This window comes from Colossoma macropomum, unplaced genomic scaffold (genome assembly GCF_904425465.1).
Source record: "Colossoma macropomum unplaced genomic scaffold, Colossoma_macropomum, whole genome shotgun sequence".
Classification (NCBI taxonomy): Eukaryota; Metazoa; Chordata; class Actinopteri; order Characiformes; family Serrasalmidae; genus Colossoma; species Colossoma macropomum.
In genome coordinates, this window is record NW_023494807.1 from 18,880,570 (window position 1) to 18,901,552 (window position 20,983).

Consider the following 20,983-nt stretch of genomic DNA (forward strand, 5'->3'; position numbering starts at 1 on the left):
TGACACATTATAGTGAAATCATATAGGGAAACAGGTAATTGCTGTAGAACAGAGGGGGCCAATCCTAGTCCTGGAAATTCACCATCCTGGAGGGTTCAGATCCAAAACCACTGTGTCTAATTTTCAGATGCCTCTGAACGCATCTATTAATTGGATGAGGTGTCTTACATAAGAGCCAGAGCTGAACTCTGCAGGCAGGTAGATCTCCAGGACCAGGATTGGGAATCAGTGTGTTCTACATCAATGTCAGACAAAAACGAAGTGGTACCTGACCGCCTTGGTTGCAAACAATGATTTACTCATACTAGCCTTTTTGCACCAGCCATTCTAAAACTACTGAAGAGACTAACTGCTTCTATTGCACAGAGGAGGTTTCATTTAGCAGAACCATTAAAACACTGATTTCCACTAACTTTAGCTAAGTTATTATTATCCAGTAGCACTCCTGAAACTGAAACTGCAGAGCGGTGACACCCCATTAAACAGCAGGGGGTGCCCTTACAAACTAGTTTTTTGCTTTAGTTTTTAATATTTTTAGTTTTTTTAGACAGTTTTACATTGGTAGGTCTCTAGCTAACTAACTTACATTTGCTATTTTGATTGCATGTTTATGTCTCAGCTGTGCACATCACAGCTGCTTGAGATAAGTTAACACCTTATAATTCCAGGTTTTTTCATACATTATACTACTTAATATTCAGTAACTACAGGGACTTTAATGCAAGCTGGCTGAGATGTTTTTAGGTTATAGAAGTGTGTGATAAAACTTTGGGCCCGCCGGCGGACCCATAGCTTGTTAACGGCTTATGAGACAGGACAGGATGTTTCCGTAATATGACTTCAGATGTATAAATTATGCTGCATTTTAAAGGAGTGATATTTTTCGTATTACATAAACTTCCTATCTTTAGTCCTAAATTAAGATCTGATAGGTGAAGATAAGATTTTTCACAAATTACATTATAGAAGTCTTATCTTAAGTTACGAATTACATCTCATCTTACAGTACCTTATTTCAAGTTAGGAAATCCTAAACTATTTGTCTGAGGTCAATAATCAATTTGTTAGCAACTGACAATACACGCACAGCTGAAATGTAAACACATAAGTCAGTTGGCTAGACAGGTACTGTTTTCGGTGTAAAAAACAGTGTGTCAACACCCAGTGCTGTTTATCAGAGCACCGCCGCTCCCCAGTTTCGGTTTCCATTTTTTCAAAGCTTTTACTGGTGTGCAAACCGTGTTATGTCATTTCTCCTAATAAACAGTCTTAGGTTCACATTATTTATCGCCATTGCTGCAAAATTTATTTGACAAGTTTTCATCAACATCAAAATCAACGATTTCAGAACTTCAGTTGCTACACTCTAACAGGTTTTAGATAGAGAGACTGTCTTACCTAGTTGTTTTTTGCAGGTTTATTAAATTTCCGAATACTGGCGGAGTGTAGTAAAAAGGAAGTTCCAGTTACTTTCACTTTCATTAAGTTCTTCTAGTATCAATGTGCAGTCAGACAGAAACTTGTGAAGTACTTCTGTGTAAAAATGTAAGCTGGATGTTTACCACTACGTTACTGACATATTTTCACAAATGCTTCCCTCTAGAAAATGACTGCCATCTATAAAAGAACATTTTATATAAATTTACAGCTTAACTTTACCTTTCATGGAATGTCTCACAATTCAGCAACTGCCCAATGACTTCTATTATTAATTGTTTTGGTTGTACAGAGAAAAATTCTATATAGTATAGTCAAAATTACTGGCTGTGGAAAATAACCATGTGCTCCTGATGCACTACATAAAGTTTAGCATACAAAAAATGCTAGAGTATTCCTTGTACCACCAAAAAAAAAGTTTTAACCATGAAAGTGCTAAAATTGCAGAGAAATGAAGTTCATGATGGTCACCTCTGAATTCTTATTTTAATGTCAGAATAGCAAAATACAGTATGAGTGTATGCTTTACACAGCAAAAGTTCTTTATAATACGTTACAGTATAAAAGAATACTGTTGGAAAAAGAAAGAAAAACACATCTATTCTTGACCTCAGTTTCTTCTTTCAACTCTTACAAACTACATGGAAGCATTTATTTCTTTTTAGCTTTTCTCACTTTTTCTCGGTATTATCTGAGTATCATTACACAATGCCATCGCCATCAGTGGGGTCAGAAACGCCCATCAGATAGCACCATAATTATCATACCTTCTTGCTTTTATGAAAAATTGAGCGCCGCTGGCTTTGGGTCAGCACTCGCCGCTGTCATTATGGCACGGTTCATAGAAAATTAAGAGGCAGCCACTTCTACATTACTTCAGCCACACAGTATAACAGTCCACCCCCGCAGAATCTTTTGTTTGTTCAAAACAAGCAGCAGTCAGCAGTAAATGTGGCCCTCATATTGCTAATGATATTATGTGCATACTGTAATTAGCATCAAGGAGACAAAAGAGAGCACCAAGGCGTTTGTATGCTTTTAACTGGTGTAAGATGTTGACTTGTGCTAAGCAACGAGTCGTTCCATCGCTGTTCTCTTAGATAAGGGAAATAAGTGTTTCAGGTTTTGTGGTGCTGGGATTCTAAGGTGCACTACCAGTTGTTGTTGTTGATTAAACACATAATGAAAAATAGATAACGGGCAAAAAGAAAAATTACAGAAAAATATGCAGATTCAGAAGCTTGTGCTTCAAAATTACAGAGTGACATGATATTCCAAATGCATGGCATAAACAATTAAAAGTTTTGCTATGCAACCTGACTGCAGTTTAATTAGAACGGAGGAGAGATTGTATCTTCGAGGGAGAAAAACACCAAATCAACCCCATAATTACAAAATAATGTCCAAAGCACCAGGTGGTTTCATTCCGACAATCACTTAGGATACTGTGCAATTAAAGCTACCTATAATTATCTCGACTTTGCTAATTAGACACGAATCTGTGGTGCACTGTCTTTATTCTTGTCTACGTTCGCAAAGCAGAAATCATTGGTTGTGGTTTTGCAGGTGAAATCTTTCAAAACACTGAGAGGACAGTCAGGTTTTCATGAGCTTGCCTGCTAACACGAAATAACTTCAGTTACATTTCCAAAACATTTCAAACCTTTCTAAACACTGTTCAGGCTCCCTAATCAAGAGAATTTTCTATTTGCAAAACTGTTCCCTAATTGGGCTGACTAGATACCATCTACTTTTTGAGAAGGAGAAAAAGCAAAAAAAGAGGTGGGCTCTAAGGGATTTGAGCGGTAAATACAAACCCTAGCAACATTTAGAAGACAGCAGGATCCCTGACATTCTACTCCTTGATTTCAGATGTATAGGATGCCAGACATTTAAGTCTAAGTGCTGTGCTGAAACACACCCAGGCATGCCAAAGAGTGGGCTTCAATTCCCTCTCTGTTCTGACCAGGGTTTAGAAACAGAATAAAAAATAAATCAGTTCAATCTGAGCAGAACAGACATCTTAATGTTTCTGTTCTTGCGTGCCAACACCAACACTTGTTACTAGAGCAAAACTAAAATTGGCACAAAATCAAGCACATAGCCATGCAATATATCTATAGACAGTGGCTTTAAACATGACACTGCCACAGAATGCCACCTCTGCCCCAAGTCAGTTTGTGAAATTAATGCCCTGCTTTATCTGCCATGGTGAACTAAAAATCGCCTACACTCAGTTACATCACTCATTACAGAGTTCCAAACTGCCTTTGGAAACAAAATCAGCACAAGAACTGTGTGTTGGAAGCTTCATGAAAGATCACTATGTGCAATGCTAAGCATCAGCTAGAGTGGTGTAAAGCACGCTGTCATTGGACTCCGGCGAGATGGAAAACTGTTCTCTGGAGTGATGAACCACACTTTATTATCTGGCAGTCTAACGGATGAATCTGGGATTGTTAGATCCCAGGAAAACGCTACCTACTGAAATGCTAAGTGCCTACAAAGACATTTCAGACAATTATACACAACTTTATGGCAACAGTTTAGGGAAGATCTTTTCCTGTTCCAGCATGACTGAGGGCCATAATGCTCATGGTTTTGGAATGGGATGTCTAACAAGCACATATAGGTCTGATTGTCAGGTTTCCACATACCTTTGGCCATCTATTGTATGTTTGCAAAGTTGAGTACATTTGTTTTTTTAAGAACTTGACTACAAAGCCTAGCTGGTTAAAATTATCCAAAGGCATTTAGGAGTGTGGAGATAAGAAATATATACAAATAATAATACAGTTCAGGTTCTTGTTAGGTTCTGGGATACACAGAACAAAAAATGAACCTTAGCTGGTAAGACAGACTTCAAATGAATGTTTCTGTTCTAGAACAATTAAGAGGGTTTACAATTATACAAAATTCTGTTCCTCGAATCGGTTTGGAGCCCAGATTGCGACAGAGCTGTAGCTTAACCTCAAGATTACCCTTGTTATTATGTGGACAAAATTATATCTGCTGATCCTTTTTTGTGTAATGAAGAATAGTCGGGTTATCATGAGAAGACAACTGAGTACAGCTCCAGGGCCCTGCTTTATATTATCATCCTCAATAAGAGCTCAAAACATTATCAACACTCAAAACTGAATCAAAACATAATATCTGCAACATAACTGACTCTTTGTGTTGACTATTTTATCTCCCTGAACTGCTGGTGGACTAGGAAAAATTGTTTTAATATTTCCAAAGTCATCTGCAGATATATAAAGCTCACATGAAGTATTAATAGCATTAGAAACACTTAAATAATTTATTAGCTGCACATACCATACACAATGAGAACTGAAGTCATACCAGTGGCATGATATAGAATTATTAACAGAATAAGCTTCTTCAAGTCAGAGCCCTCTGCTGTGTTACTGTATTCTGCCCACGCAGGCTTTATAATAGGGCTGTAACAATACACACATTTCACAATACGATACGCAGTGTGGTTTTTGCACCATAATACTATACATTTTGGATACAGAAGTAAAAAAGTAATGTCAATATTCACTGTGCTGTTATGTTTTTGTCTAAAGTTGTCTGCAGCACCTGGTGAAATTATTATTAAAGTGCCCATCTCATTCAAATCTTAATTTTCCTCAATTTTTGTTTTGAATGAAAGAGTTTGTTCTTTGATTTATGCATTTTGTCCTTTCAACAAAAATCAAACCACCTTGGGAGCCACAACATTTAATGTCCAGTTTGTCTCAGTATGTGATAATGTCCTAGTATAGACTAAACAATATAAAAGAAAACGCAGACTTACTCTACTCTGCTTTAAGCTTTAGCTATAGCCACTTTTCTTCCATCTCCGCCAGAAAACTTTTCCTCAGAAGTTGAATAGTTTCTTGTAAAATGTCTTTCAGCTTTCGGCTGTTTTATGAGGCTGAAGTCGCTTCTCATTCTCCATCTTCTTGCTGTACTTTCCCGTTCCACCTTAAATTCTGACAGGCGCCAAATGTAAATGCAGCACCGTTTAAGGTGGACCGGGAAAATTAAAAAGAGAAGCGACTTCATCTTCGCAACTTCTTAGTGTTTGACAGTCTCTCGTTGCAGATTTAACATATCAGGAAACCAGCTGCGCTGCTTATAAATGCGAATAAGTCTATTCGTCTCCAAATGTTCGTCTGTCTTTCTCTTTTCCTTTTCGTTCGCAACTAGCCAGGCGAAACCTTGTTGCTAGGTGACCTGCAGTCTGCACGCCAATTCTCAGTCATTGAGAAACAGGGCTTTCGCGTTATGTTGCGCACGTCCCGTCTCGAAGATATTTTAATGACACAGCGGAACCCCCCAACTCTCTACAACGAGACCAAAACCATTACAAATAAAAAAATCATTACAAATAATTTGCTTTAAAAGTTCCAAGTCCTCAGACAGTAAGAAAATAGAAATCATGTATAGAAAAAAAAAGATGCATCGATAAGCGTTTCATAATTGCATCGCAGTCCTTGAATTGTAATCGAATCGAATCGTGAGGTGCCTAAAGATTCCCACCCCTAATACAGAGTATAATAGAACAAAGACAACAATTCTAATTTGTCAGCATATGTGATCTTCAAATCATTTTCTCTCACATAAAACCAAACTGTATTCCATTCATAGTGGGTATAGTCTCACAATCCCTGTATAAATTAAAAGAATATTAATATGCATTTCGTAATGCCCCAACTTGAAGTGTAATAAAATCATAATACAGTTATTATTATCAATGAATGAGCATGTGTTGCTAATGAGACTCATGTGTTATGAGTGTACCAGCCATGTCTCATCGGAACCCATCTGTCTGCTCTAGCAATGCCGGTTCTAATGGGCTAATTCGGCAAGGCAGCACTTCCCTTCGTGAGGTGAGGAGGTCTCGCTCTGCCAATTAACACCGGACCCCCTCGTGCACCCTGGAGAGAGGACGACTAATAACCAGGCATGTGTGAAATCAGCCTCCTTTCTCTGGACCCCAGCGCAGTCCCGCCACACGTGAAAATGAACCACCGGACAGGGAGAAAATGATTTTTTTTTTCTAATACAGCAGGAAGGGTAAGGTTCATTATTTTGTGTGTGTGAGAGAGAGAAATAGATAGAGAGAGAGAGAGAGAGAGGGAGAGAGTGAACGAGAGAGGGAACAAGAATGAATGAAAGGGGGGAAAATGGGAGAATAAATGTGACAGGGGTGTGGAGAGAGATACAGAGTAAGAGAGAGCGAGAGGGGAGAGGTGAGACAGGTGAAAACAGGGAAGGAGAGCTAGAGGGTATGTAGAGAGCTACATGTATTTGATTATGAAACCATACTCCATTGCATACATATTAAGCTCACATTACAACTACATGCACTTTAGAAAATGTGATGCTTAAGTTATAAATACGGATTTCCTGATCCATCTCAAATAATCTGTTTTAATAGTAGATCACGGGAAATAATCAATTAAATGTTTGCACTTTATTTAAATCACTGTAGTAGAGGTGCCATAAACGGACATTATCCTCAACTTGCAGCACTGAGGAGTGTTTTCAGTTAACAAGCAGTGAATGCGGAACTATTTTAAAGGGAAACTTCCGCAATAAAATCTGCATCCCCAGAATTTCAGCTGTTTTAAGTGTCTCAACAGTTTTCGCCATTTAAAATGTGAATGTGCAGCTGTTACATTCTAAGTCTATTTATTTCAAGTACAAAATACACTCCCATGACATTTTCACTCACAAATCTTGGCTGGTGTGAAAATGAAAGCACTGTGGAAACGTTCTGCTTTACCAGCCGTGCTGTGCTACTTCTGGCTTAACCCCTTTAAAATCCCAGACTTACTACATCCTAAAGCTTATTAGACTTATTATTAAGTATCTACTTGGGCTACAATGTAAACTAGTTATTCTTAAGTTTAACAGAAATTTGTAATTATTTTGCTGTAGCATTAATTAGCAGTCTAGCATAACTTACCTACATTTTTAGCAGTTTTATCTATGAAAACACAAATATTGGATCAGTAAGAACCCTAATGGACCAAGCATCTAGTCAGTAATCCATTTTGAGATTTTGCCAGTGGTCCCCTTAACTTGTTTAAATCTGCTGCCAGAGGGGCTACAGCATGTGCATGTCCATGTTGCTCATATTTAAAGGTATCAGCAGGAAGAATCTGCACTTTCTGTGTGCTACAGTGTTTCTATCACCATAAAAGATGCATAAGGCTTCCTTTATTGTCGCATGCACTGTGATTTTTTCACTCAGAGCGCAGTCGCAATTCAGATTGGTAAACATGTATTATTGATTTGTTTAAGCAGAGTAACCATAAAATGTGACTGATGTGTGTTTTCTTGTTCAAAAATGTAGCTTATGAGACAAACAGAATAAAAATCTACATATTTTGACCGTCAGATCATGCACTTTACCTGTCAAATAAATACATCAACAGCATTGAGAAATCGTTTTTGAAAGGAGAAAGGTTGAAACAGACAGGTTTAAAGGGTTAAAGTACTTAGCACATTAAAGTACCACTTGCATTTAAAGTCTTTGTGTTGAAGATTTTATAGTCAGAAACACAGTTAGCTTGTTAGTTAGCCAGCATGATCTACTTTGGTATCATCCCCCAATATAAAAACATGTATATAATCCAACTTACAGTTACAGATGAAAGCAAATACCTATGGCCTAATCAATGACTACTAAATGGTTGCTGCATTTAGAAAAATATGAATTATCCACCACTAAAGCAACCCTTTACTCTGCCATGACAGAAGGTTAAAAGTTAATAATAAATCAGGATTGTTTCGAAGGTTCATGTGCAACTTTTTAGGTATGGAGCTTGTATTAAAGATGAATTTGTACATGAATCCAATACAATGAGCACAACCATTCAACCTTCATAGTGATCAATCTATGTCTAAAACTGGAATAAGTATCAGCCAGCATTATATTACCCATGATCACCCTCACTGATCCAATCCTTACCTGGTAGAAGTTGGGCCAGTAGGTGCTGATGGCAAGTTCTACATGGGTCCAGCTCCGACTGACAGGTCCTGAGGTGTTCCACACAGGCAGGCCCATGGGACTGTTATTCTCCTTTATGTAGATGTTGAGGTACCCAGGGCTGCCACCCTCCCTTCCTGACACAAAATATTGGAAGATGACACAGTGTGTGTCATTTTCTTTGAGCTGAGGGCTCAGGAGCAGAGCTTTCTGTCCAGCGAAACGGCCTGACGTGTTCACCATCATGAAGGCAGAACCTACCAGAGGAAGAGGAGAACTCATGAACATGAGAACATGAGACATGTTTGGTGTTCAAAGTTTTCTTTTTTAGTTTTAAGCCTCAGCTACAAGACTAACTTATGGAAGCGTATGTACATCTATTAGCAACATCATCCTAAATCATTACACACTTGCCTCAAACCATGTGTTCTTAAATAACCTCAAATAGACTTGCTTATGTGGTGTGTTGCACTGTGTGATATACTGTTATCTATAAAAATGAACAAAAATGCATTACACTGTCAGAAAAAAAGGTTCTGTGCAGGTACTTTTTTCGTTGTGACAGTAGGGGTACAACCCCAGTGACAGTTTAGCACCTTTTTTTCTGAAAGTGTAGGTAAAACACTAATAGCAGCCATCTTTAAGGCTTATTTAGTCCTTACCTAATTTTTAGGTCTAAGCATGTCATACAGACAGAAATCACATAAGAAAGACTATTTAAGATTACTTAAGATTACTTACTGTCTTGACTGATCATACATTTTGGGTGAGGGTAAAATTGTGTACATTTGAACTAATACTTTAAAATGAGATGCTGGTTATGTTTTCAGTAAAGCACAGAAAAGATAAAGTAGGTTGGGGCAGAGCTCCAGAGGCATTCAGCTCTAGGAGGGAGTGACAGCCTCCTCTGGAGTGGCAATTAGCTCTCTGAGACAGAGAGGTTTTGACCGTTCTCTTTGTAATAAAATATAATGTTTGTGAGACATACGGCATACATTAATGTGTTTATCAACATGGTAAAAGCCTTTTTCCGACAGTAATTGATTAAAGCGGAGCCACTTCATTAAGGGAGCTACTTAATTCATCTTAATTAGCAACACTAATTAATATATATCTGATCTCATTACAAAACTTAACTGGAGCCAGATCAGCATATACAATGGCTCTCCACTGCCACAACTGCTACTGTAAATTACTTTGAGACAAGCTGCATTGGAAAGTCTCTCTCTCACACACACACACAAAAAAAACACTTCCGATCAGTCGCAAAGCACACACAATTTGTTAATCTACTCTGTGTATTAGCATTGACATTCACCTGTGACCTTGCAGGCTGTTACCTGATTCGTTTACTACACAAAACAATGAGAATTGATAGGGCAGGTTTACATTCAGTGATTTTAATCATAAGAAAGAACACATTCACACATGAATACACATGCGGCAGAGGTATCGGTGGCACAAGGCCAGCACAATCTGATACGAGTTCCTCAATAATAATCAGATGGTGTAAAGGTTAATACGATTCTCTCATCACCAGCCAACAACACACGGGTGGAAGAGATTATATTGACAATACTTCCAGTGAAAAGGGCAGATCGTAGCCTATCAGCCATCAAACCTACTGGAATCCTATTTACTCTTACTCTGCCTTGTGCACTCTCTCTCTCGCTGTCTCTAGTTCTCTCTAACTGAACCTTAGTGATATGTAGGAAAGTTGTACTCTTTGACTTCAAAGCTCAGAGAGTAATCACTCTGACAGCAGCAGAACAGAGCAAAGCAGAACAGATGCAGGGGTGACATTAACGTGTTACGCTAAGCTACATGTAGACAACCACCTGAGAGAGAGGCTAGAAACAGAGAAAGAAATAACAGGATGTACACATTTAGAAATCATCTTTCTTAGCCTTAAACTCAAAAGATATACATCCATATAATGTACTTACATAGCCACAATAACTGGTGTTATCAGTAGCAATTCAAAATGTAACACAATGGAATGTGCTTTAAGGCTCTCTGACTCCATCTGTCCCCAACCACACACGACAAACAACTCATCACTCACATCACTCACACAGCAGCAGATGGAGAGAGGAGGAGGATGACTGTGAGGAAGAGGATTGTAGGATAGGAATAAAACTATAACACTAAAACATGAATTGCCTTCAGCTGTGTGTGAACTTCTTACTGATAATCCTCACTATACTATATACACCTTTAAGCTGCTGATAATGTTCAATATTCTATATACAGACGAATGAGGAATAAAAGGGAAACTATAAAACAAGGAGGAAAAGAAACATAACGCTAAAGCGGCATCTGGGGAAAGACCTAAGTAGGGAAAGTAGGGATGGAAACTGCGCCCGAACATTCATTGACCATGATGTTGGTACATTAATGCAATATGTAAGCAAAAAACTGAAGAGTAAATGGTCCTCATGTGACTGAGAATATCAATGCAAGGTGTGAACAGATTGTGTTAGCCAGAACAGTCTGTCCACATCTACATACAGAGGGTAAATTAACAAACCCCTAATTCCAAAGACGAATCTACATTTAGGAGTTCAGTGGTGTAAAAACAGAAACTGGTCTACAGAGATGTGGCAAGAAATGATGAGTCATCCTTCACTGCATTTTCCACAAGTGGGCAAGTGCATGAGACAATGGTACAGACCTGAATGACTTGACCCCTACAGTGAGACAGTGCCATGGCTCTGTTATGCTGGTGGGCATTTTGCTGGCATGGCTTGAGTCCACTTGTCTCTTTAGTGGGACGGATCATGACAAATCAATATCAAGTTATGCTGACTGATGATCTTTATTCTATAATGATTTCTAACCTGGCGCAAATGGTCTCTTCCAGGATGACAGTGCCCAATCCACTGGCCAAGAGGGATCACTGAATGGTTTGATGAAAATGTGTAAACCATATTTAACATTTCATGTTTGTTTCCTTAATTTGTCACCACATAATCTACTTAGGTGGCACGGTGGCGCAGTGGGTAGCGCTGTTGCCTCACAGCAAGAAGGGCCTGGGTTCGATTCCCAGCCGGGCGACCAGGGTCGTTTCTGTGCGGAGTTTGCATGTTCTCCCCGTGTCTGCGTGGGTTTCCTCCGGGTACTCCGGTTTCCTCCCACAGTCCAAAAACATGCAGTCAGGCCAATTGGACGTGCTAAAATTGCCCCTAGGTGTGAGTGAGTGTGTGAATGTGTATGTTTGTCTGTCTCCCCTTGCGACGGACTGGCGACCTGTCCAGGGTGTATCCTGCCTTCCGCCCAATGACAGCTGGGATAGGCTCCAGCACCCCACCGCGACCCAGAAGGATAAGCGGTTTAGATGATGGATGGATGGATGGATAATCTACTTATTCTTTTGAGCCCTATATGGATAATGCTCAACATACAGGAGGTGGAAACAAGTTGCAAGTACTGCTTACGCCAGGAAACGAATTCATTAACATGAAAGCTAACGTACTGCAGAGAGTCCTGTAGATAGCTAGATGCCTCTCCACATTTCTTCCTTTTAAGGTCTTGAGTCTTTCCGATTCATAAGGCTCAAGTCCATGTGAAAGTCTGAGTCAACAGTCTTCAAGTCAAAGTCGAATCACAGGTCTTTTTTTAATTTTGTCGAGTCTCAAGTCACCAAATTAATGACCTGAGTATAACTTCAGTCGAAGTCATATTACTCGAGTCAGCACCTCTGCTATATGGACCACTCATCGGTTTACCGACTCTACTGAATTAGTTCAAACTGTGGTCTCACAGCAAAAAAAAAACAACGTAAAAAGTATTCAGATCATAGATTTTTACAAGGATTACATTATGATCTATTTCAAATCAAGGCATTAATAGAGATAGTAATAAGCTAAATATATACAAAATCATCATTTATAGGGTATTTTTATTGGGAGGTGGCTGTTCCACAAGTTTATACTTGTAAAAATAATACCTACTTATTTTTTTTTTGTACATTTTTCCAATATTGTTTTTAAAAATGTTTTTCATTTCTTTTTAAAGATAGAAGATTTAGATTTATGATGAGTTTAATTTTAAATAGCAAAAAACTGTTCAAAAGAAGCAATCCCATGTTTTCATGTTACTACTACTACATTTTGGTGCAGGAAGTGAGACTGCATGCCTGTCCCTCATGGCCACATGGTGAGCAGTTAGATCCCACTCTTTTGAGATTTGCAATTAGATCCCACTGTATATGTGTCCAAAAGCATGAAAATTAACCTTAGGCACTGTCACCATTGAAACACATATTTCCTGCAATTAAGTCCACTTATTTGTGTTTTAATAAAAATATTTTTACGTGTGTAGCTGTTGTGCAGCTATGCGGCTGTGTTTGCTAGTCATGTACTGTAATATACAATACAATTATGCCTTTGAGCATTATATTGATAATACTCCATATATATCATAAACAATATCTGTTTTTAAGCACTATATTGCTAACGCTCAATGCAGTGTGTCCAATGTATGCGTTTAGGTTTTATACAGATAATGCTCTTGAAGGCCTAACTGGTTATGAAAACAAAGTTGAATACGCTCTTAGTTGAGCCTGTTCAGAGACTTGAAGGCTTCGTCACACACGCGCATGTCTCCATTTGTTCACTCAGGTGGTGTTTGACTCATAGGCGATCTGTGATCCACTTGGCAATGCCAAAGAGCTGAGTAAGTAACATGCACAGCTCACCCGCCTTTGATCACGCCGTTACGCTGACCACACAGTGAGTTGGGAATGACTGTTGTGTTTGTGAAATGCATTTTAGTGAGTGCAGTGGCTTAATGTTTATTTTTGTTTTTATTGTTCTGTTTGTAGAAGAATATACGTATGAAAAGCAACACAAAGTAACCCACATACAAATGACACAGCTGGGTTTGTGATTTATACAATATCTTACCATACGCCCACAAACACACAGACACACATACACACACAATCACTCACAAACAGCCAGCCTCTGTAAACAGTCGCACTCTCTGAGGCGTGCACTCTCCATCTCGCCACTATTACGCCAACATCCATAGCTGGCTACAATAATTAGCCTCCTACTCTGAGACCAAATTATAATGAGACTGGTTTAGCTCTGGACTTCAAGCACAAGAATGTATTTCTTCACCTGTCTATGAGCTTATTTACTCTCGTCACATCTGCAAAAACAAGTCAGACTCCCTGAAAATACGAATAAAACCTCTCAATTCTGTCACCCACACAAATGATAGTCGTGTAATGCTTACGGGGAGAATTCAGCGTACGAAAAGCAATATTTAAGCCCTTAAATGGTCAGAGCAGGCCCAATATTTTTGCACTGAAGTCCCTGTAGTTACTGAATAATAAGCCTTAGTATGTAATAAGCCTGAGATTTTAAGGAGTTAAGAAGAACTTGGATAATGTCCAGATCATGTCTATACTCCAGTTAAAACTGCATCTTTGTGAACGTGTTTACACTTTGCATTAACACATTTTTTGTATTCTGATCGTATCTGGATATATAATGGCTGGATTCCATTTATACTTTTTTTTTTTAACTAAAATGCATCTTCTGTGTGACTAGGCGCGATCTGTGTAAAAAGTACATCAACACATTTCTATTTTACTTTTGTTTACTTTTTCCATGTTATGACAGGAGCCATCATGCTTGGCTTGGAAACTTTTATTGGCCCAGACTGCAAGAAGGCTCTTAGTTTGTGGAAAACTCCAGTCATGTGTTTCCTCCGTCTTTTGTTTCCTTGTGTATCCTCTCTCCTGCTAGTCAGCACTCCGTAGATGCATTCACATAACTGTATACAGATATGACAAAAATGCATTACATTTACATTTGTGTCAAATTTGGTCAAAATCCATCTCTGCCCACCTCATAATGAGCCAGGTTACACCTTGCATTAATGTGTTTGATGTCTATATCTGGATGAGTCTGGCTGGATTCCCATTACACTTTGTATCAATCCCCTAAAATCCCAAGCTTATTACATACTAAGGCTTATTATTCAGTAACTACAGGGACTTCAAAGCAAACTGGTTTAGCTATTCTTAGGTTATAGCAGTGTGTAATAAAACTTTGGGCCTTCCAGCCAGGTCTGGCCTTTTAAGGGGTAAAAAGTGTCCTCAGTGGGTCCAGATGAGATCCAAATTTACTTTTCCTGCATTAAAAGCACATCAACACATATATTGTTTCCATTTCACATCTGTTTTTTTTTTTACTTTCATTTCATTTTCTTGTTCATTCTCTCACTCAGAAAACACATTTCTACTCATGTAATTGTATATAGATATCCAATGAGGTCAAGGTCCATCTCCAACTGTGATTTAAGTGATGCGATCACTCCGTAATCCAATCACAATGCATCCAGGGGGTGTTTACACCTGGCTTTATTCTGTCATCCACAATTAATTTCATTAATGAAAGAACTCAAAGAAAGTATACAATACTGACATTGTTCCATTTGGCAGGATTAAAGAAACAGATTCATTTGTACTTGGCTCAGCTGAGTCTCCAGTGCAACTCTCACTGCGCCTGAAGCATATGAGTGATCAAATAGTAATTTGGGTCCAATGCATCTTAGTTGCATTTACACTTGGCTTTGTCGTGCCCAGATAGCTACCAGATCAGTAAAAGATGAACAAAGTGGCTTAGTGTAAGTAGGTTTTGTCTGCCTCATACTTTCTCTCTTTGAATATTTTTTTCTCTCTCTAACTTGCCTCCTGCTTCGTTCTGTCCTTTTCTTTTTAACAAGTGCATTCTCAGGACCCAATTAAAAGCAGCAAGCTTTCACTTGCTTTGCCCCAGCAGGTGTGCTGAAGTGGTTTCATAAAGGCCACAGCGCTCAGTTCAACGTCTCAGGCGTTTGGGAGAATGACTTTATTATCATATCAGCAGCACTTCAGATTACAGCACAGCACCACAGAGCAAGATGAGGTCCTGCACTTCAGTTGCCCTAAGTCTGTGCTGAAGTGTTCTGAATGCCGGCCTGCACCAACCGTGACTGAAAAGACAGAACAAAAGATAGAACAATGAAAGCATTTATAGATACACACTTTCAATATCCAATTCTTGTGGTGCACTGTAAAAAATGCTTTAATGTTTTAACTAGGAACTTGGTTGTCTTAAAATTTTGAGTTCAGTGAACTTCAAATAATAAGTTAACAGAATGTAAAACGCATATTATTGCTCTTTTAACTAACTACTAGAAGTTCAATGAACTAAAATTTTTAAGGCAACCAGGTTTTTAATGAATATGAATTTTTTGAATATTTTTTTATTTGAATAATAACTTTAAAGTTATGACCACTTAATGATAAAGCTTAGGGCTGGTTTAGCAGTCACATTACTTTCCTCATACCAATGAAATGTTCATAACTTCTAAAAGTGTTCATAAGATCACTTATGTAAACCCAGCTAAGCCCTAACCTCCACTTTGTAAGTTTGGACCACGCTCCAAACTGAGCTTGAGACAGAGGAGGGGAACTCTGAGAACCTTGGTTCTGGGTGTCCCCCAACCCCATCATTTAGCATGAGAGAACAGTCACGGATGATGAGGATGCAAAGTTTTTGTCAGGGAAACTGAAGGGAGAGGGGAGAATATATAGGGTGCAGAATGTGGATGAGGAGGAGTTTAGGGCATATGTAGGCACATGTTAATGGATCCATATTTGCTATATTAGGCTTTAATTCTGATAATTTGTTCAGTGCAATTTACCTCTCAGTGCTATATTTACATAGTGATATATTTATAACACTGTGGTAGACCTATTTTACACAACTTACAGTCGGGGAGGCACACTTCAAGAATTTGACAAGCAGCAGAAATGTCTGCAGCTTGTCAAATTTTAAACTAGAAAATAAAAACTTGTAATATCTGCAGTGTCAGTGTAACAGAGCTGCTTTTTAACACAATGCATACGGAAGCTTAAAAGGAAAACATTCATAGGAATACAGTGAGTTCACTGAACAAGCACTGGAAGATACTTTACAAAGATTAAAGAATTTCTGCAAAATGAAGAAAAGAAAATTTTTTATTGAACTGAATTGATCACTTTTTTGTTTAAAAAAAAACAACTGAAAACTTTTAAAGAAGATCTGTGATGTGGGGCATTTTTTTCTAAATGCAATGCAATTTGATTGTCAAGAAAATCTTTCCTCAATTTGATTGGTTTTACTAACTTTAATGTAATGTGTGTTAGTGTGAGTTGTGCTGGTACGAGTGGATCAGACACAGCAGTGCTGCTGGAGTTTTTAAACACTGTGTCCACTCACTGTCCACTCTATTAGACACTCCCACTTTGTCAGTCCACCTTGTACATGTGAAGTCAGAGACGACAGCTCATCTGCTGCTGCACAGCTTGTGTTGGTCATCCTCTAGTCCTTCATCAGTGGTCACAGGACGCTGCCCACAGGACGCTTTTGGCTGGATATTTTTGGTTGGTGGACTATTCTCAGTCCAGCAGTGACACTGAGGTGTTTAAAAACTCCAGCAGCACTGCTGTGTCTGATCCACTTAGACCAGCGCAACACACACTAACACTCCACCACCACATCAGTGTTACTGCAGTGCTGAGAATGATCCACCACCCAAATAGTATCTGCTCTGTGAGGGTCCATGGCGGTCCTGACCACTGAAGAACAGGGTAAAAGGGGGCTAAATAAGTATGCAGAGAAACAGATGGACTACAGTCTGTAATTGTAGAACTACAAAGTGCACCTATACAGTAAGTGGAGCTGATAAAATGGACAATGAGCGTAGAAACAAGGAGGTGGTCATAACGTTATGCCTGATCCGTGTATGTGGAAATGACAGAGCACTCATACCTATTAGCACTTGAGAGACACACCGCACTAAAGGAGCTTTGCCTAGACTACTAAACGCTAGTCTACACTAAACCACTACATATGGACTACACATCAGAGCAGACATTCTGTTCATGTAAAACTTATTCGAGTGACTGGGACCATGAGGCTGACAAAGCCCTAGCAGCTCTGACAAGGTGTGACCATTACCTGCAGCCTGCCATGGTTACACTAATTTACCAAGTGGTCCCCACTGCAGGCAGGCTCGCAATCCGTTTGCTGAGGAGGTTGATGCTGGAGTTTATTTCAGGAAACACAGCATCTGAGGTTTCATTGGGTCTGACTGGACTGCTGGGTGGGCTCGTCAGACTAATGCCACAGCTAATTAAAAACACATACTCGGAGAGGAAAAAACGAGAACATCAGAGGGAAAAATATCTATGTGCTGCTGAATTATCAGACAGAAATGTAAATGTAATATAGCAAGCCAACTTCAAGGAGCCATGCATTAGACTCATAAAATAGGAGAAAGACATATGTGCACTCTTGTGAAGCTTCGTATCCAGTGATTTAAGTCAAAATGAGAACAACACAGTGTAAACTAAAACTAAGACAACTAGGATCATTTGCTGTTAGCAAATATACGTCTGTTGCTTCTTTCAGTTGCCATGACTGAGATGAAATATGAGGTGGATGATGTGGCAAAAACATAACATTACAATAAAAAAGATATGTATCATTATATTGTGTTTTTCTGAGGTTTGCAGAAAAGTTGGAAAGGAAAAATCGACAGAATAGGTTTTTGTTGTTCATTGTTTGCAAAAATAAACTATTTAAAAACAACAGAAAACAAAAGAAACAAAAAGTAAAAAGAAGACATAACATAATAGCATTACGGGCTAACATTCAATCAGATATTTGTTACTATGCAGATTACGCAGTTATGATATACTAATTGTTAGTTGTTTACAGGCTCTCTACAAATGGTGGTAATTTTATTCATACATTCAGTTGTTCAGTGTTGTAGATTCCCTGACGATACCCATGATATACTCAGAAAAGTATACTGTGACCTAAGTTATCATGATAAGGATAACGTCATATTGCCCACACCTAAAAGAAACACATTTCATGCTGCAATTAAAGTGAGGGCTGAGACAGATGTTATAATCAACTGCGGAACTGATGATGCCAACTACAAAATCAGCCTTGAAAGAGGCAGCAAAGGTTGCAATTAGCAAAAAATGGATTTTCTCTTCATCCACTTTGGAAACAGGCTCCTAGACTTAACAATAACTCGCAGGAGTATAATCTACACAATGGAAAACAGTGAGAATGTGATGAATAATTAAACCGAACAGTGAGTATTGATCAAACTCAACTCCAGGGAGAAACAATATTCTGTTTCATTTTTCACGCTCATATAGCTGGAGAACCAAAGAAAGGGCCGTATTATTTGTGAGAAGGAAGGAATGTTCACCATTAGAGCTCTGTATCACCTAATTTAGTTCACAGTGACACCAAACTGTCCAGCGCTAATCATCAAAGTCTACAGAGTTGGGGGGGGGGTGTATTTAGATTCATTATGGCTTGAGTGATAGTTGGAACGAGGGATATAATTTGCAGTAATGACGGGTGCTCATTATTTCGCTCGCAGTTCAGGTCCTGAACCCTGCGAAAATCATTATGTGGTGGAAATCAGAATGAAGGGCCGCTCTTTAGACCCAAAACCTCCAGGTCTCATTTGTTAATAAAACCGGGAGAGGTCACACCCGGGGAAAAGCCTGCCAGCAGCTCGCAAATGTCAATGAAGACAAGGCTATTCTCACATTCTGCCACCAATCAAAAATACTCTCACCGCGAGGTTAGGCAGGCAATGTGAGGCAGCCATGGCCTCAGCTCAATTTTCCCTAAGACCTCTCTAGAACTTTCTCTCTCTTCACTCTCTTTTGGGAGAAAAGAAAAGAGAAAAAAAAATCACTTTATAGTTTGGAGTGCTTCCAGTGCTACAGGATAATTTTTTTTTTTTCTGAAAAAAATCTTCTAGACGTTAGAAAATACTGATAAAAAATTCTCAGTTCCGTCACTCTCTCATTCAAATGACAGTTGAACAATGTTTCTGCACAGAATTTAGCATCTGAAATGCTAAATGTGCTAATTCTGTCTCTTTTAGCTTGGAGCTAATTGGCCAGAGAACAGTCAGAGTTAGACGTGTCATGATATCATTAGCTCAACGCAGCACCCACACGTCTTAAACCATGTTAACTTAAATTACATTATCCTTGGCATAAATTAAACCAAATTCTTCGGCCTAAGCTTGTTTGCTCTTAATGCCTTTTTGGTTGACTAAGATTCTCTCTCACAAACAGAAAGCAGGGACGCAGGGACACACAAGGCTGCTCTCTCTCATGAATTCATATTAGGAGAAAATGCGGTTGCTATTGCTATGCTACTTGCTCCATAATCATATAAGAGGGTCTTCCTTCACCCCTTTGACTTTCCCCCAGTTTAAAAAGCAGAGCAAGTGCAAGTTGCGAACGCACTGAATTCAATTAGCTTATTTCTCACATCATGACTGTGGCTTTCCCCTTCCTGTGAATCGCACGTCTGTCCAATGTGATTGAAATTCTGATTTAATTTCTGACGTCCTTCAGCCCTGTTACCTCACCCGCCCTTTTAACACAGGACAAGAGCTTTGCTTCCTTTCGGGGACGTGCAACACCAAGCACCTTTCAAAACGGCAAAAATAAGAGCAATGTATGGATCCACAGAAGGGGGCAAAGTAAAGCATTATGCAGAGTGCTTAATTCAGTTAATGAGGCTAAGAAAATGAAAAACTAATTCCAAGTCAAGACTTCATTAAAAAAAAAGGCAGTTTCGCTGTTTTGATCTTGGGAGACAAATATTCTGGCTTTCTGGATGCCCCAGACAGAGATGCAATCAAATTTGGCTTGGAAATTTTACAAGGAAAAAATAAGCATTCCTCAGAGATAACATACGCAAACATTAACTGCAATTTGAAAGGAAAAGAAAAATGTTAAACAGATTACAGCTCGCCAGGCAAATTCCAGGCAAATTCCACATACACTGACCAAAAGTTTAGGGACACCTAGCTTTGTTTTTTTAACACAAATGTGTATGTTTTCTTTGTCAGTATGAAATGCCTTGCTATATTAATCAAATTTATATTGAAAGAAACAATATCACATGTAAATAGCCGTGACTATATATGTGACAGTGAAACCTTAGGAATAATGAAATACCATTACAACTCAAACCTTCCATGTATTTAAACCACCTCTGGCCTGTGAGAAAATTCAAATTTCAACAGAAAAAGATTTCCCCACAATTGTATGTCCAGTGTAGACCTGGTAAAGTACATTACATCAAATGATCTCTCTTTCCGACCTCTGATCTCGAAGGTAGAAGAATCTCCACTCTCTCACCTGAACTCCTGACCAAAATGAAACTCTCTACGCCAATTATAAGCAGAATTTATTCCTGCTTGCACACATATTTATGCACAGTCATTTGCAAGCCAGACAATAAGCCATTCAGCCTTAGCTAAGATTGATATAGTATTTAGCATAATAGAGCGTGGGTGAAAAAAGCTAATTAATCCGAGCTGGAAGACCTCTGTATCCCTCAAGCCCTGCCCATTATTCCCCACAAGACTCCTCTGGGGAACATAGGCCCACAGCACTGCTGCTGCCAGCCTGCAAAACTACTTACATCCCTCACTTCAGCAGTTGAAGAAGAGAGG

At 38.9% G+C, this 20,983-nt stretch overlaps 1 protein-coding gene across 1 annotated transcript in view; it reads right to left on the reverse strand.

The window, feature by feature from the left end:
- Nucleotides 1-20,983, reverse strand: part of LOC118796980 (receptor-type tyrosine-protein phosphatase mu-like) — a 269,176-nt gene that overhangs the window by 185,913 nt on the left and 62,280 nt on the right. Inside the window, exon 3 of the mRNA XM_036556162.1 lies at nucleotides 8,411-8,685. Within this exon, the coding sequence (XP_036412055.1) occupies nucleotides 8,411-8,685 (275 nt within the window). The remainder of the gene's footprint in view (nucleotides 1-8,410; nucleotides 8,686-20,983) is intronic.